The sequence below is a fragment of the Pungitius pungitius genome, chromosome 5 (assembly GCF_949316345.1).
Source record: "Pungitius pungitius chromosome 5, fPunPun2.1, whole genome shotgun sequence".
NCBI lineage: Eukaryota > Metazoa > Chordata > Actinopteri > Perciformes > Gasterosteidae > Pungitius > Pungitius pungitius.
Window position 1 is genome coordinate 22,279,607 of NC_084904.1, and position 15,733 is coordinate 22,295,339.

At 45.5% G+C, this 15,733-nt stretch overlaps 1 protein-coding gene across 1 annotated transcript in view; it reads left to right on the top strand.

Moving 5' to 3' along the window:
* Nucleotides 1-15,733, top strand: part of LOC134129032 (protein unc-13 homolog B-like) — a 28,100-nt gene that overhangs the window by 2,173 nt on the left and 10,194 nt on the right. Inside the window, exons 2-5 of the mRNA XM_062562198.1 lie at nt 4,728-4,757; nt 9,914-10,013; nt 13,748-13,865; nt 14,761-14,884. Of these exons, the coding sequence (XP_062418182.1) occupies nt 4,728-4,757; nt 9,914-10,013; nt 13,748-13,865; nt 14,761-14,884 (372 nt within the window). The remainder of the gene's footprint in view (nt 1-4,727; nt 4,758-9,913; nt 10,014-13,747; nt 13,866-14,760; nt 14,885-15,733) is intronic.

Consider the following 15,733-nt stretch of genomic DNA (forward strand, 5'->3'; position numbering starts at 1 on the left):
GTTTTAAACCACAATGATTATACTTTCACTCTGAGAAATCCGAAGATTTCTGGCCGCCGAGAGTTGTCCCATCGCGTCCCTTATAGATCCCTAATATGTGTGGATTCTCAGACTTTGGATTGTGTGCTTAAAATCTAAAGCTGCTTCGCTGTTGCTTTCCAAGCTCAAACCCCCGTGTTCTCCAAGAGAAGTCCACCTGGGGAGGAAGATCAAGTTGCCTTACCCCGATTAAAGAGGGTTCCTGGTGGACAGGTCAGAGATCAGAGAAGGTTGTAACCCGGTTATTTAAGTGCATGCGAGTGGACGAGGGTTCTTGAGTGCCTCTCTGAGCTTTTACTTTGTGTCCAAACGCATCGGACCTGCAGAAACGTGGCAGTGCCCTCAGTAGGAGCAGTGTATTGTTGGTGCCACCTGGTACGCTCCAATTTGATGTGATTTGAGTCACGTGGTGTTTGGGTTCAATGGAGATGAAGGTGCGGCCCAAAGTTGAGTTTGAAAATGGAAGGAGAGGGTGAAGCAGAGCCGTTCCTTACGTAGATATGAATGGCTCAGGCTACGCGAACACTCAAAGCATCTTTGTTTCGGAGAAAATATATTTTTACAAATTTATTCCAACAAACCTTCCCTTTTTTTAAAAGTTAGTGGACACAATAAAGATGTAGTGATGGTCATGCTTTAAGATAACAGAGCATTGGATGCTGGTTTGTAGGACACCTTTCCAGCCTGGATCCATTGCCCCTTTACGTCACCTGACTTCCTCATCGTGATGAGCGCCACAGCTGGAGAGGCTTTGTCACTCTGACGTAAGCAATATCGTCATTTTCGGGGATAATTCTCACGCTCACCGTCTGGGCTGTTAAGGCTGCTCCGCTCACCTCTACGCAGTATGGTGTTTGATTGAAAATGTTGACAGATGTCATCCTCGTGACCCCCAATAACCCTTCGGGACCAACGCCAGTGTTGGTTTTGTTTGTTTTCAACCCCCGGCGCGGCAGATGTACCCTCCCTGATTAAAGGACCTTTCCTCTCACTGAGAAAAAAATGCAGTCAAACCAGCAGAGCTGCATCCTTTCTGAGTGTCCATAATTACTCCTTCCTCCTTCCTTGTTGTGCGGAGGGCCCTCGGGGGCCCGCATGGCGGCTCACAGCCCTCAGAAGAGCGAGTGAGAAGCCAGAGGAGGACTCGGCTCAGTCCGTCCCACCCTCCGCTATTTCTAGATGGGCAATTAGCGGGCAGAATTAATGCACACAGTGATGCTGCTGAATCATTTGCGGCGCGCTGTGAAGAATTAGCAGTGAAACAATGGGAGAAAAACGCATCCATTTCAGCACTAAAAGTGACGCGTGTGTAAAGCGGGTTTTGTAACACAAGAGAAAGTCATGACAGGAAGCTCCCTGTGGGCCACCAATCGGTGGAGACTACAGATGAGGACAGGTCAGTGCTGGAATCACAGAGACACGAGTAAAGCTTCAGCGGCCCGTCTGGTGAGGGGGGGGGGAATAATCCCCTGGCCATCTGCTGCTTTTGCTCCGCTGTTTGTGTTAATACTTGTGTGTCGGCCTGTAGCTCACGAGGGACAGGACTACGCCTCCTTTACAACCCCCCTGGTGATCCTACTACTTCCTGGTATCACCACAGGCCACTTTCCTCACCTTTGGAGATGCAAAGTGGAACTAAGTACTGCGTCTGTACATAAACTTAAACTTAAATCAAGAGACCTGAATGGAGAATGAAGTAACTTTCTCTGTTTTGAGTTTGTGAAATGCTTTTAAGTTCGTATCTGGAGGGCAGATACAAAGAGAGCTGCATGTTCACCTTGATTGAAGAGCTGACCTTTGAACCTCGAGGATTGTAGCTGTGATTGTTGTTGGTCTATAACAAGTTGCAGGGAAATAATTTACAAAAAGGCAATTAAATCAAGTAGGACCAAATGTTCACAAGTGACACACTGGACCAGTGCAACATTTTATTTATAGACGCTCACATTTGTGCATCCAGCAACAAAGTGATCCTTGTTATGTGTTCCGCAAAGAAGGTTAATGTGTGTGTGTCAGACCCCCCCCCCTCATACTCTTGCCCTACCTTAAATTTGTCTTTCGTATCGCACCGTCATGCAGCCCTCCTACCCGCTAGCAGGGGCTCACAGGATGGAAGGTAGCAGGGATGCTCAAACAGTCGCTCCATATCGACCGACACACACACACACTCACACACACACACACACCTACACTCACACACTCTCTGGCTGTTGTTAAGTGAAAGTGTGCAGCCCATAATGACACAGTGACCAGGTCGCCAACCTCTCCCGACCCGAACCCACCGAGAGCCACCGGGACCAGAGCTAATAATAGATCCTGGCCTCCTGTGGTAATGGCACCGCTCAGGGATGACGCCTGTCTTTAGCTTGAGGCCCCCCCCCACAGACACACACACCCTGTGTTCAGTGTGTTTGTGGACCTGGGAGAAACCGATGAGTGAAGAACCTAAGCTTGATGTGCCGCATGTTGAGTATTGTATCATCTAATTAAGACCTGCAGGGAAAGTTCACTACATTATGTGCACTATTCTTCCATTAGTTTGCTTATTGGTCGTTTGTGTTTTAGTGGTCCATGTTTTTTTTGTTTTGGTGAATTAACATTGCACCATAATCCACATTTGATCCAACAGGGCGCCGAGTTGTTTTGAGTGATGCGCTTTGAGCCGGAGCCACAGCAGATCTGAGCAAAACGAAGAAGGAAACATATCATGGGTGCACATGTTGTCCCTGTAGATTTGCAATTAATCACCTACTAAACAGACTGAAGTTGCAGTCTAATAAAGTAAATACCAAACCAGCTGTTTTCATCCGTCCGGCGAGTCAAAGCGGCGGATTCATGGACGCCATTAGTTTTTGCAGCTTTGTATGTCTGTGTCTGTGATGAACGTAAAAGGCGCGGCTCTGTGTCTTCACTTCCTGCTGGGACGAGCTAGAACATAGAGAGACATGAATGGTTAGCCATCTGTAGCATCAAAGGCCCCACAGGCGTGTGCATGACGTAACGATTCTCAGCGCAGCCGCTTTAATCCGATCTGCGACTCTTCCCACGTGAACCTCCGCCGGTCCGCATCAAAAAGCCCTCGAGGCTTCCCTCAAATATCGCGACGTCATGACGAGCTTCGGATGAGCTTGTGGCCTGAATCGATTTTATTTATATGTTTTAATTCCCACGTGGTTCGTCTCCCCCTGCTCTTCGCCCACAGCACAACACAGCAGAGTGCAGCGGACTCCAGCCCTGCTTACGGCATTAGCTCGGGGAGATTATCCCGCCAGCGGCACGCATCCTCTCACACAATCACACGCGTCACGTGTGCCATACGTGTGCCGCTTTACTACCTCTGATCGGAGCCAACGCTGAGCTCCGTCAGCTGACCTCCGTGTGGCTCATGTGACGGGACCAATGCAACCCACCGCAATCGTTCACTGGTTTTTCCATTTGCGCTGTGATTTGTTCATATTGTCATTCGACAAAAATACCTTTTGTCTTTGTGAAATATCTGACATTCCAATCCGGGGAGACTCAACGTTGTGGTCTTCTCTTTCCTTTTTATTGGCACAGAACAGCATCACAATATAAGATTGACCCTTAAGTCGCCCCAACAAACCTGAAAAAAGAGTTTTGCATTAATATACTGTATTTCTCACCATTGAAATATATGATTATATGCAAAATGAATTGATTTCCAGGAGAAAGTAGCCTGCAGTGATGTTTGCAGACGACACGCTGCTCTGTGTGTCGTTTTGCACATTTAAAGCGTTTCCACTCTTTGGCCTCTTTGCTCTCTCTCTCTCTCTCTCTCACGCTGACTGTCGGTCGCCCTGATCAAATCTCTGTACTTTTTGGGCTTCGATTCAATTAAGGCATTGATCTCCCCTTACTAAGGATGTGCATTCAAATGTAATTTAAATAACTAAATCACCTCAAAAAGGCAATAAACCTGCATAGTGCTGCGTGGTAATATGCCTGAACACGTACCCTGGGGCCGTAGTTCATCCTTAATTGCATCAGTGACTTTCTCTTCAGCCTAATGGGCAACACACTGACATTTCTGGACTCACTGGCATTTCAACACATTTGTTGTTGCACTGTGTGTGTGAAAGTATTTCTTTAAAAGGTCCTTTGAAGTTTTTACAAAGTTAATTATGTTATTTTTAAAGAGGTTTTTCAGAGTGTTTGCAAATGATTGACAGGTGAAAAACACGATACAATTGGAGGGAGAATGAACACGAATGAAGCAGAAATATGCTAATACGTTAGCGTTGGTGTTTGTAGCATCATTCTCTGTGGCTTCATAAGATGTTTTAGTGTCATTATGAAAATATAACACTGGGAGGGACAACCCTGCTATTTAAATGTGTTGAAATAAACGAAACCCACTCATGGTCATATTCTACCACAGAAGTAGAATGATGTCTTGTGTATTTCATTTACAGAGAAGAAGATAAATTATCCACAGCTTTAGTTAAATTTACAGATCTAAACAACAAAAATACTCCTGCAAGAAAGGAAGAAGCAGCATGTGTCCTGAGGTTTTAAAAAGAACCAACAATCGAAATGAGGTTAATAAGATATCCTGCTGGCAAAAACAACACAAATGACATCAACATTTAATGAAGGAGAAGAAACAAAGGGACAAAAAAACCATTTTACCTCATGACTAATTTGTGTTTTCTTTTTTTGTTTTCCAGTGAAGAAAGCCAAACTCCACGGGCCTCCAGGTAAGAGCTTGTGCATCGTACACGTGCTGATGTTTCAGAGGAGTGTTCATCTAAGAGACAGATGTGTTCCAGGAACCGTTGCAGTAGCACATGGGTGCAGAACGAATTCATCCCATCTAGTGTGGAAATACCTGGAGAGAATTGAACAACTCGTCCAATGTGTCTTCTGGAATTCATTTTTTCTCGGTGACTTGCATGAGAATCCGTACAAATACGCAGAATACTTCTTGCGAGTGAAGGCTATGAAGTTCATAATGCTCTCCATCTTGGTTTGATGCGTGGCGTTAGAAGGCCCTTTGTGTGGCGGGTATTTGGTCACAAACCAAAGTACTGGTAAAATGATGGTGGTGTTTTATTGGATCGTCAAAGTTGTTAAAAATCATGCAAACAGGATTCAAGGAGTTTATTGGCTCTACGTTGCTACCAGAGCTCACTGGTAGCACAAATCCAAGATGGTGGCGGCCAAAAAGGCCGAACTCAAAGCTCCCAAACTGCAGCCCACAAACTGATGGGTGACAACTGCGTCCACTTGTTGGTCTTGTATGTGCATGTCCTCGGAGGGGCATCGGCAGCTAAGAGGATCCTTTGAGACAAGTCCTCAGTCAGAGGTGAAGCACTGTGTTCTGGTCCCTTATTTCCTCTCGGGGCCCCGATGAGGGGGAGCATGGAAAAAAAAAAAAAAATCAATAGATCATCACAGACAAATGACAACGCGTCATCTGGGCATAAAGGAGACGATGGAGACAAATGTCTAAGCGCCTGGAGGAGACGGAGACGGACTCCGGATCCAGGTGGGGATCCGTCATCGTCCGCCCCCCCCCCCCCTCCCCCCTCCGGCCTCCGATAGCAGAGCAGCAGATTCTCAGAGCGGAAGGGAGGGAATTCGATTGGGCTCCCCAGGGTTCATAAAACCAGACGTGAGTGATGGACACGGACGCAGCTGCCGTGGAGATGTCCTCAGAGTCCTTCATTCTCCGGTTCCTCCCTTCGGAAGGTTTGATTTGTTTAAAACGCCCAAATGAATTAGTAGGTCGACTTTAGTAAAGTGGAATTGTGTCTCGAGTGTTTTTATTCCAACGCAAAATTAGATCACGGTCCTCTTATTGGAAATGAAATGACACAAAAACATTGTATTTTTTTATAGGTGATAGAGAGCAAACCCTGAGGGCAGTTCTGTCATGTGACACAAATATTAGTCTCAGGTCAGACACAACTAGCAGAGATTGTCCTACTATGATGTCCCAGTTTGGGGAAACGTGATCTGATTTACATTTAATAGTAAAAAGCAGTAGATTCTTTCCTCTGGGGGAGCTGGCTGATGTCCCAAAGCCCCCCTGAAAGCCCACTGGTGGACGACCCCCGGGACAAGATGGCTTCTATATGTGTCACTTTATAAGTTTAACACACATTTCCCTGATTTCAGCCTCGCTTATAACTTTGCGATGTTTATGGGATGTGAACCAACAACCATGGGATCGGTTACTGTGATTCAAATCCTGGTCTCCAATAGGCAGGGAAATTATTTCATGTCTCATAATATGCAATTTATACAGAAATGGCAACATCGAGGAAAAGGCCGTCAGACCTCAATGAAACATCGAGTCGCGTCCCTGAAGGACCACGAGGTTCAATCCACCGGACGCACGGATTTCTCCAATAATGACGAAACGTTTGGATTCTCGGGCCAAATCGTACTACTGTCTGTCTTCTACAGTCCACTCCTCCGCAGACGTAGGAGACCGGTGCCAGACAACGCAAAGAGAGTCCACTCAACCTTGTTGTAAGGCGATCCCCTCCAAAGCAACGCTAACGGCCCGTTTAATTCAATACTTCCTTTCTCCCGAGTTTAAGGGATGCGTCGGCTTGATATCGGCTTTTGGGTCTCTCTCTGGATCTCAGGAAGTGGGATTTTAATGAGAGAGAAAACTGATTAAAGTCTCAAGCTACTTTTAAAAACCAATCCAGGACAGTAAATATAAAAGTGTCCCTAAACCGCTGCTTCAGGGAGAGATTCAGAGTGTCAGTAGTGAAAGGTGTGACAGCGATGAAGCTCATACATCCGACCTCAGGTGTCATGTCGTCTTGAACAGTCGCTGCCTAACGAGAGCAGAGGAAGAGTTCTGGGTGGAAACGGGCGACGCCTGCCTCAAACGTTGCAGCTTAAAACCTTAAAAGTCCTTTTTAGTTCATTTCAAAGCCACATTCTTCTCCAAACAAACCGAGACCTTCAACATGTTTGGAGGAAATTGTCAACTCTGGGAACGAAAGAGATGTAAATGTAAGAAGAAATGAAAGAAATGCAGCTGAAAGGAAAGGAGAACATTCCTTCCTGTTTGCTCTTAAGAGACCACAAGAATTGAGTCTCTTTATCCCCCCCACGACCCCCCCCCCCCCCCTCAGCCTCTTCCCCTAATAGAGCATTCATTACTGTAGACAGCCTGGTAAATGTCATCTTGGCCGTCCACGTGTACCTCAAATATTACTTATTTATTTTCATAAGGCGTCGCCACTTAATTATAAATAACGCCGGCTGCTCCCCAAGAGGCTCCCGCTGCATGCTGGGAGATGTCCTCCCCGCCACAGCTGGTTTGTTCCTGTGTGTTTGCATGCAGCATTTATGAAGGTCGTTGAATGTTGAATATTTCTTTTATTTCAGTTTTTTTCCTTCCAGTTGTTGTTGTTGTTGTTGTTGTTGTTTTCCCTCATTTTGCCGCTTTCAGACAAGGCTGTAAACAGGCTGCCTGCACCCTCGTCCCCTCAATCACAGAGCTGGCAACCCGCTTAAGTGAATGATGGATTATTCCTGATTAACCGCGTCCAACCCCCTGTCTCTGGCCTTCTCCATTGCGGCTCGGCTCCCCTCGGGGGGGGGGGGGGGGGGTCTCGTCGTTTCACACGTCTCACATCACCGAGAATTCAAGCTGCCAAATAGAAAAATCCATCTTGGATTTGTTACCGCAATGCAACTTTGTTGTTGATTTGTTATAAAACGTTGTATTACATTACATAGGATTATACGATGTAATATTGAGGTTCACCCCCGATGAAAGACATCAGCTTCAGTAGCACTGAGCAACAATACGGAGCAGGTCAAGAGCGTCGTCGACCTTCCCTTCATGGATCGGGATAAAGGGAGGCAGCAGGTCCTCCTCTGCTCTGCGTCACTTGGAGTGTTTCATCTCCCCGCTGACATTTCAATATCTCTGTCTCTGATGAGGCAGATGATGTCTTTCTCAAAGAGCTCCGCGGGGACTTGGGGACAGAAATTGGATAGTTGTGAGAAAAACGTCTTTATACAACATTGTGCGAAAAGACGAGGCGGAGGATGTATCTTATAAGTTTCCTTCTTTCCTTCTTTCCTCCGTCCACACAAAAACACTACTTTGTCCTTTTGGGGTTTGACATCTTATCAAATTAATTAAAGTTTCATCAGAATGAATGAGTTAGTTTTTAGGAACACTTTATTTAGAAAGATTAAGAACTAAAATGTAAAATTCATGAGGGTTATATATTTTATTTTGTATTTAACAGCTTCCTAAATGAAGACGATGAGAAAACAAACTTCATTTATTGAAGCATAAATATACCAACAAACAGTTAAAGATATACAGACTTAATCATTTTAATCTGACAATAACAATTTTATTATTTTGGATTAATTTCTCATGAATTGAATAACAGTGATTTTGTTAAGCATTTGTATTTGTTGTTTTCTTGTAAATTGTGAATGAAAGACAAATGTCACTTAACATTTTTTACATATAATTCATTGGTTGCCTTTGTGGTTGTTGTTGTATCTGAAGACTTGGGGCCCCACGGAGGCCTAACGCAACGATTCATGCAGCTCAACATGCACCTCATGTCCCCCCCCCGAATCCACCGATGGAGCCCTCAGCTCCTCTGGCCCCCTTCACAAGGACACACAAATACACACACAACACAACGCGGCTCTGTGTGCATGTGGAGAGTGGGCTTCTCCAGGCAGGTAATCAAGCAGGGATTAGCTGGTTGGTCAATGCTGATCTCTGCCAGGTAGATGGAAGGAAACACACACACACACACACACACACACACACACACACACACACACACACACACACACACACACACACATTTTCTCCCAAAGGAAGACATTTGGTTGAGTTTCTTTTGTTATCAGAATATCTGGTGAAACAGACATTTGTTCGTATTTACAGCTAAATCGCTTTGTCGAGCAATTTAACAACGTCCCACGTCTTCTTTTGATGGTTATGATGTATTGTTATAAACACTATGAATCAGATATCCAGTCAGATACAGAACCAGCAATAAACCCACATCACCACCGCTCTGACACACATCTTTATTAGTCAACATGAGACCGTTATCTGACCATCGTTAACACGGACATCCTGCTAATGTCGGCCATGTTTAAACTTAAACTGTTTTATACTCTCATGGATGTTAAATCAAAGACGGGCTGCCTGTCTATACTGATTTGATCATTTCATGTTATCAACGTATTGTGTGATATAGACACAAACCGCTTAGCTTTTATGTGATAGACTTTTCTAATATATGAATATGATTTATTGTACGATTAAATGACATCGATGATTAATTCATCTTTCTACATTAAACATAATCATTTTAACATAAACAATGTTACAACATTCACAGTGGCTCGGTGCTGCCTGACGGCTTAGTGGAGAGTTTGTTTTTGCCGCATTGTTCAGTGGTTTAAATGAATGTCCTCTGCTTCGTCGTCATGTTCCTCAGCAAAGACTTTACCTCCTTCATGTCAGCGTAGAATATATATATAACATTCTGTGAGTATTCCTCATACCTTTTGTCAGATGTGGGTATTTCTAATTATTTATCCCGTCTGAACAGTCGCTCATGTGCTTTTATTTATTTTTCTTTTATCTTCCCTTCCTTTTATCATGAGATCCGAAAGTGCTCACTGCTCCAGAAATAATGGCTGTTTTTAAAAAAAATATGTTTTGTGTAGATCAATCCATAACTCAGATGGGTCACTGGGGCCTAAGAACCACAGGCACAACCAGTTAGAGGATTATATTTTCTAAATGTTTATCGGCCCTCATGAAACATCCACAGTCATTCAACCAAAAGGCCAAATCTCAGTCACACCTTTTTGCTTTCTCGTCTTTTTCCAGACAAGTTCAACGCGTACGTGACCTTAAAGGTGCAGAATGTGAAGAGCACCACCATCACGGTCCGAGGGGACCAGCCATGCTGGGAACAGGACTTCATGTTGTGAGTGACGCCTCTTTCTTCATCACTTATTGACGTGTCAACACCCAAAATGTTGTGATTGTGAGGTGGCGATAATGTGATATAAATATAATTGGATGCTCGGCAGCTAGAACTTGTCTCAGCTTCCAGTTTCTCCCAGTTATCTTCTATTTTTGGGCTCAGTGGCCCGCTGTCACTCACAGTAGAAGCTTCATCTTGTTTCGGCACCAACCTCTTGGGATGCATTAAGGCAGATGTGGAGAGAAATTGGAGATTCAGAGTGTGTGTGTGTGTGTGTGTGAACCCTAAGAGGCCTTCCTGAGATTGAAAGGCAGCCCGTGGGACTCCCGTCTGGGCGGCTGACACGAGCCACTAAATGGTCACTTGTGGTCGGAGCAGGTAGCGCGGATGGAAAGCCAAACGGAAACGCCGAGCTCGGATAAGTGGACGAGTCAGTGATGGATCTGATGAGTTGTTCCGGTCCAGTCTGATTCCACGGGGGAGAAAAAGGGTCAGGCGGCTGATGCTGAGATCCCACTTTGGCTTTTTATGCTCTCAAGTCGTGCCGCTGCAAATTAGAAACAACAAAGTTTAATTCTGAGCTACATTTTCATTGGTCTGAAATGGTCTGAAATATGTTTGAATGTGCTCTGTGCAGATGTTGAATCATGGTCACTGTGCTGGTTTGATGGAACTCATGAGGAGTCTTCAGCTATGCTCTAGTAGCTCTTCATACAGGACCATGCGCACTATGAGCTGAGTGCTCAAAACGACAAGTTTGGTTTCCCTCAACACATAACTGCATTTGCAGATCTTTCCTTCCTGCATTTATTCGGTTAACACAGTTTCTTTTATATTGAACTATATTATATTGGTTCTATATCTATTCTATACTGGTTGCTTTGTGAAGGAAGCTGACCTCTGATTGGCTGGCTGAGGTTGTCCTTTGCTTGTAATGTTCAGTACTCACAGGACTCGACACGCTGCTTCAGGTGCACAGACAGCAAGAAACACTGTTTTTGTGTTGTATTTTTGTGAATAACGAAAGAGAAGCAAAATAACTACAGTAAAGACTTTATATATAGTTCTTGAAAAGATATAATGCTAAACCTGCTGGAAGGGAGAAGCATGAGCACACACAAGATCTACTCCACTTATGGATCTCTCTCTTTTGAAGAAAAAGAAGTGCTTTCAGACAAAGAATCGATAACGCATGTGGTAGAAAAAAAGCCGTCTGACATTGTGCAGCCGAAGGACCGTAATGGCTGAAAAGATGATTTTCCACAAAAGGAAACCCCCAGCCCCCCCCCCCCCACCCCCCCCGCTAAATGCCTAATCACATCCCAAGCCTCATTAGCGGCGGCGGCGTGCTGCGTCAAGGTTGCAAGCAGGAATTGCAACCGAGTTTGATTCCCAGACCGCATGCGACGCATGCTGCTGCAGCTCGGAGGTCTCCCACAAGGGGCAGCAGCAGCGTAATTGTTGCTCTAATAGGTAACAATTATGTTGCTGCTATGGCACGAGCAGGTGGACAAACTGTAATCAGCGCCCACGTCCCCCGTGCCAGAAGGGGAAAATAGAAAAGTGGACTTTTACTGAATAACAATGTGAAAAATATCTGACCCAAACCAAAGCTGTGCATGTAGCATCAAAAGCAGGACGGACAAACGCATGCTGATCCGACTGAAGATCGGTGAAGGCAAAGAAACATGAAGCCTCACAGCGGAATGAAGGAAATTGAAATGTGACGGCTGTTAAGTTCACGTCGTGTTTGTAATTAAGGAGGATTTGAACCTGCTCTGCCTCTCTGCAGGAAGTTCAGCTGCACGATGGCCCTTTGCTCGCTTCCTTCCTGGGGGAGGGGGGTCAATCTTCAGGCCCCCTCGATGTGATCACACACTACTGCTGTCTTTGTGTGTCTTTGTGTGTCATCGCGCTTCCACTTGTTGCCGTTGTGTTGATGCTGCACCATCGGACACTTGCTCTCCTGATCGTCACTCACGTCCTTCTTATTTGATAGACGGTTTCCACTTTTTGAAGGACATCACGCCTCATGTTTCTCACCCATCTTCCTCTGTGCACTTCTTGTGTATTTTTTATGAAATCTGATGATGTGATAGTGTCTCTTTTATTTTCTTCACTCTTTCTCAGCTCCGTCTGGCCCTGCTTAGTTTTGTCCTCAGACGCTGCTGAGGGTTTAAGTCTTTTGACGGGACTTACGGTGTTGTGTGGTGGATCAGCGGCTTTCTGTCACCTCCCCAGTTCTCCTAGATGGAGAACCGTTCAAATAGTGGCCTCCTGCCTTCTCTTTTGAAGCCGTTTGTGTTTCTGTCCCTTTTGGAACGGAAGGACGAAGGGAAGCCTTTTGGGGTGTTAGTCTGATCTTTTATTCCAGATGTCTCTCCATTAAGTTGTGTGTGAAGTTGCAGGGCTGCAGGTCTCCACCATGTTGTATGTGTCATCTTAACCCTAACTCAAACTCCTACCACCTAACCCCTAACCCTAACCCTAATGCAACCAAATAAAAGCTTACACACACACACTGTTCAACATTCTATTGTTGTTTGAATCGATTTGATCTGAATTTGGACCTGGGTTATTCTTCTTTTTGGTAGCATTGTGAATCTGTTGGAGCACAAAAGACGTCTGAGTTCCTCCTCCTCGCCATGCTTGCACCGTTTCCATAGAGATGGCGGCTTATTTATTGCAGCGAAAAAAGAACAAAAACGGGGCGAGTGAAAAGCTGACAACTCAATTATTAAAGCTGCAAGACAAAAAACATGTGACACGTTGGAGTGTCGTTGCTTAAAAGTGACATGAAGGACATTTCATCACATGTCATTTAGCTGACGCTTTTATCCAAAGCGACTTACATTGCATTATAACCCATGGCTTACATTTTGCCTGGGGAGCAACTGGGGGTCAGGTGTCTTGCTCAGGGACACTTTGACACGGCACATGGAGCAGCCGGGTTTCGAACCACCAACCACGCGCATCGCACTACTCAATGCGCCAGTGTCACCCACAGGAAGGAAGCAGGAATCAGGAAGGACACCCTCTATTTCTTCCATTTGTCCTTCCTCTGTCCACCCTCTGAATCCTCTCTCTGTCCTCCCCGTCAGTCCTGCCTCATTCATCCGTCCCCGTCCTGTCCAGATGAAAGTGTGTGTGTGTGTGTCTGCGTGATCAAAGCCCTCCGTTTTATTCCCGGTATCAACGCAGAGCCTCAATAATGGGTGAGCTTTGATGGAGGCCGTATGTGAAGCTTCAAGATCTCTGACACACACACACACACACACACACACACACACACACACACACACACACACACACACACACACTTCCCCTTGTGCCTCCATCATCAGCTGACAGCCACAGTGAGGCACCGATGGGACTCAAATATGCAGATGAGACAGTTTGCTGTCTTTTCTTTTCAGACGGATCCGTCAGAAACTGACAGCTGTCATCCTTCAGCCCGACAGCTTTAGGATGAGCTGACCCACTTTCTGATGGGGGAGGGGGAGGGGGAGGGGGGGGGGTGGGGTTGTTTATCAAAACACAGGTAGAAGCATTCTGAGTTGATGTCGGGATGAAGCAGCAACGCAGTAACAAGTCTTTAGAGGAGATGAATTATTAGCACCAGGGTGCTTTAATACACTGAGATTTACCCAGAATAAATCTGCTTTGATTTTGACATCCTGCTCCTGATGTAGTGTGTCTGTGTGTGTGTGTGTGTGTGTGTTCTGTTTCCACAGCGAGATCAATCACCTGGAGTCGGGTCTGGTGGTGGAGCTGTGGAACAAAGGCCTGATCTGGGACACTATGATCGGCACAGCGCTGATACCTCTGGACTCCATCGGACAGTCTGACGAGGTAACGCCGCCCCAGCAGAGAGACACACACACACACACACACACACTGCGTGGGCAGGGATGGGATGGAGAGGCCGATCCTCTGGGCCCCAGCTGCCCCTCATGGCCGTATGAACGTGGCGGTGACGGTTCCTCCTGATTGCGTTTCCAATGGAAGCTCTGGGGAAGTTTATCTGAAGTTTATTTCGAGTGTTTACGGCTCCACCGGCCAATAGGAGCTAATCAAATCAAGTGGTTTACCGTTTACAAAGTCAGTGTTTTTTTCAAATAAGAAATTCCCTCATGATGTTTCCGCATACTGCCTGAGTAGGAGAATTGATTTCCTGCTGAAAACACTCACTTGATCTCATCAGACTTTTAAATATTACATTTTCTACAGAACAAATGGTGGATGCATTGGAGAGGGATCTCTCAGCGTCCAGTATGAACAGCAGGAGGGATTAAAGCCCCCAGTTCATCGCTCCATAATTCCTCTAATCCCCCTTTTATTTGTGGCTGTTAAAGTTTCAATGCGACACAATGATTTAAACTCTTCCAGTTGTCGTTTCACAAACAATGCGTCATAACTTCTTCCCACAATCAATGCACCTGATCAACAGGAAGCAGAGACTCTGATTGGTGCTGCGCCGCCTCCAAGGACGAGCGTTCATTCAGTGTTTTCTGCTTTGGCTTCTTAAAGCCACAAGGACCCTTGAAATGGACCCACATCTTATCAAAAATCCCATCTTGTCGTTCTCTTGTCGAGGAGTTTTAGGCAGCATTTGCAGTGCTTGTGTAGTCATTAATAACACATCAATCCTTCTCTCCTCGTCTCTGCTCGTCTCGTTGCCACGTTCAGGGCCGTTTTCCGTCCTCCTCACTTCCTCTGTTGTCTTTGTCCGCCTCCTTTTGCTCAGGAGGGGCCTGGAGACTGGACGTCGCTGGACTCCGAGGTGTTGATGAGGGAGGATGAAATCTGTGGTACCTCCAACCCAACTCCACACCGAGTGCTGCTGGACACCCGCTTCGAGCTGCCCTTTGGTACATAGAAACATAAATGTGTATATATTTACTGTATACGTGCTCACACGAACACAGCTGCTTATGACCGGGTGCAGCTTAGAAGCCAGATAGCTTAGCATCATCATCATCATCATTGCTGAGTCATGATTCGTGATCGGTCCAAGAGTTCAACAGCTGCGACAGTTGACGCACGCAAGGTTTTAGAATAAATTTGTGCATCTCTGCTGTTGTCAGAAGGTAAAGTGTTGTATAGCCTAATTCTCCTGTAAGCGGCTTTATTCACTTTTTGTCAGTGAGTTTGACCATGACCATGTGGGCTTTTATTGTGGAAGGTAAGAGCAGAGGGACAGAATCTCGGCTGCGCTGCCTTTGTCATCAAGATTGAAAGGAGTAATACATTTTGCCATTTTTCATTTGGACTACTGTGCAAAACCAAAAATAGGAAATATATCAAAAATTCTATTAGCTGAATTCACAATAAAATAATTGCATCAACTAGTATCACATCAACTAGTATCAACCGATAGATGGACTGCTACTAATAGACAAGCAGCCTAACTGGCTTCATGACATTTTTAGAGTTGCTTCCAGGCAACGTCAATAATACATCATCCCGAATGCTCCTCGGCAACCTTTTAATTTGATTTCTCGTTCCTCTTATTTTCTCGTGCGTAACCACTTAAACGGCACGTGGTGTTTTCCTCAGCGAGCTCTTAATTTGGCGAGCTGTCGAGCTCTTAATTTGGCGAGCTGTCCGAAGCGACGGCCCTCGAGCTTTTGCTCAAAACTCCCAACACAAAAACCGATTACTTTGACCCCCTTTCTGGTCTTCACCTGTCACATCGAGTCGTCTGAATGAGACGCGTG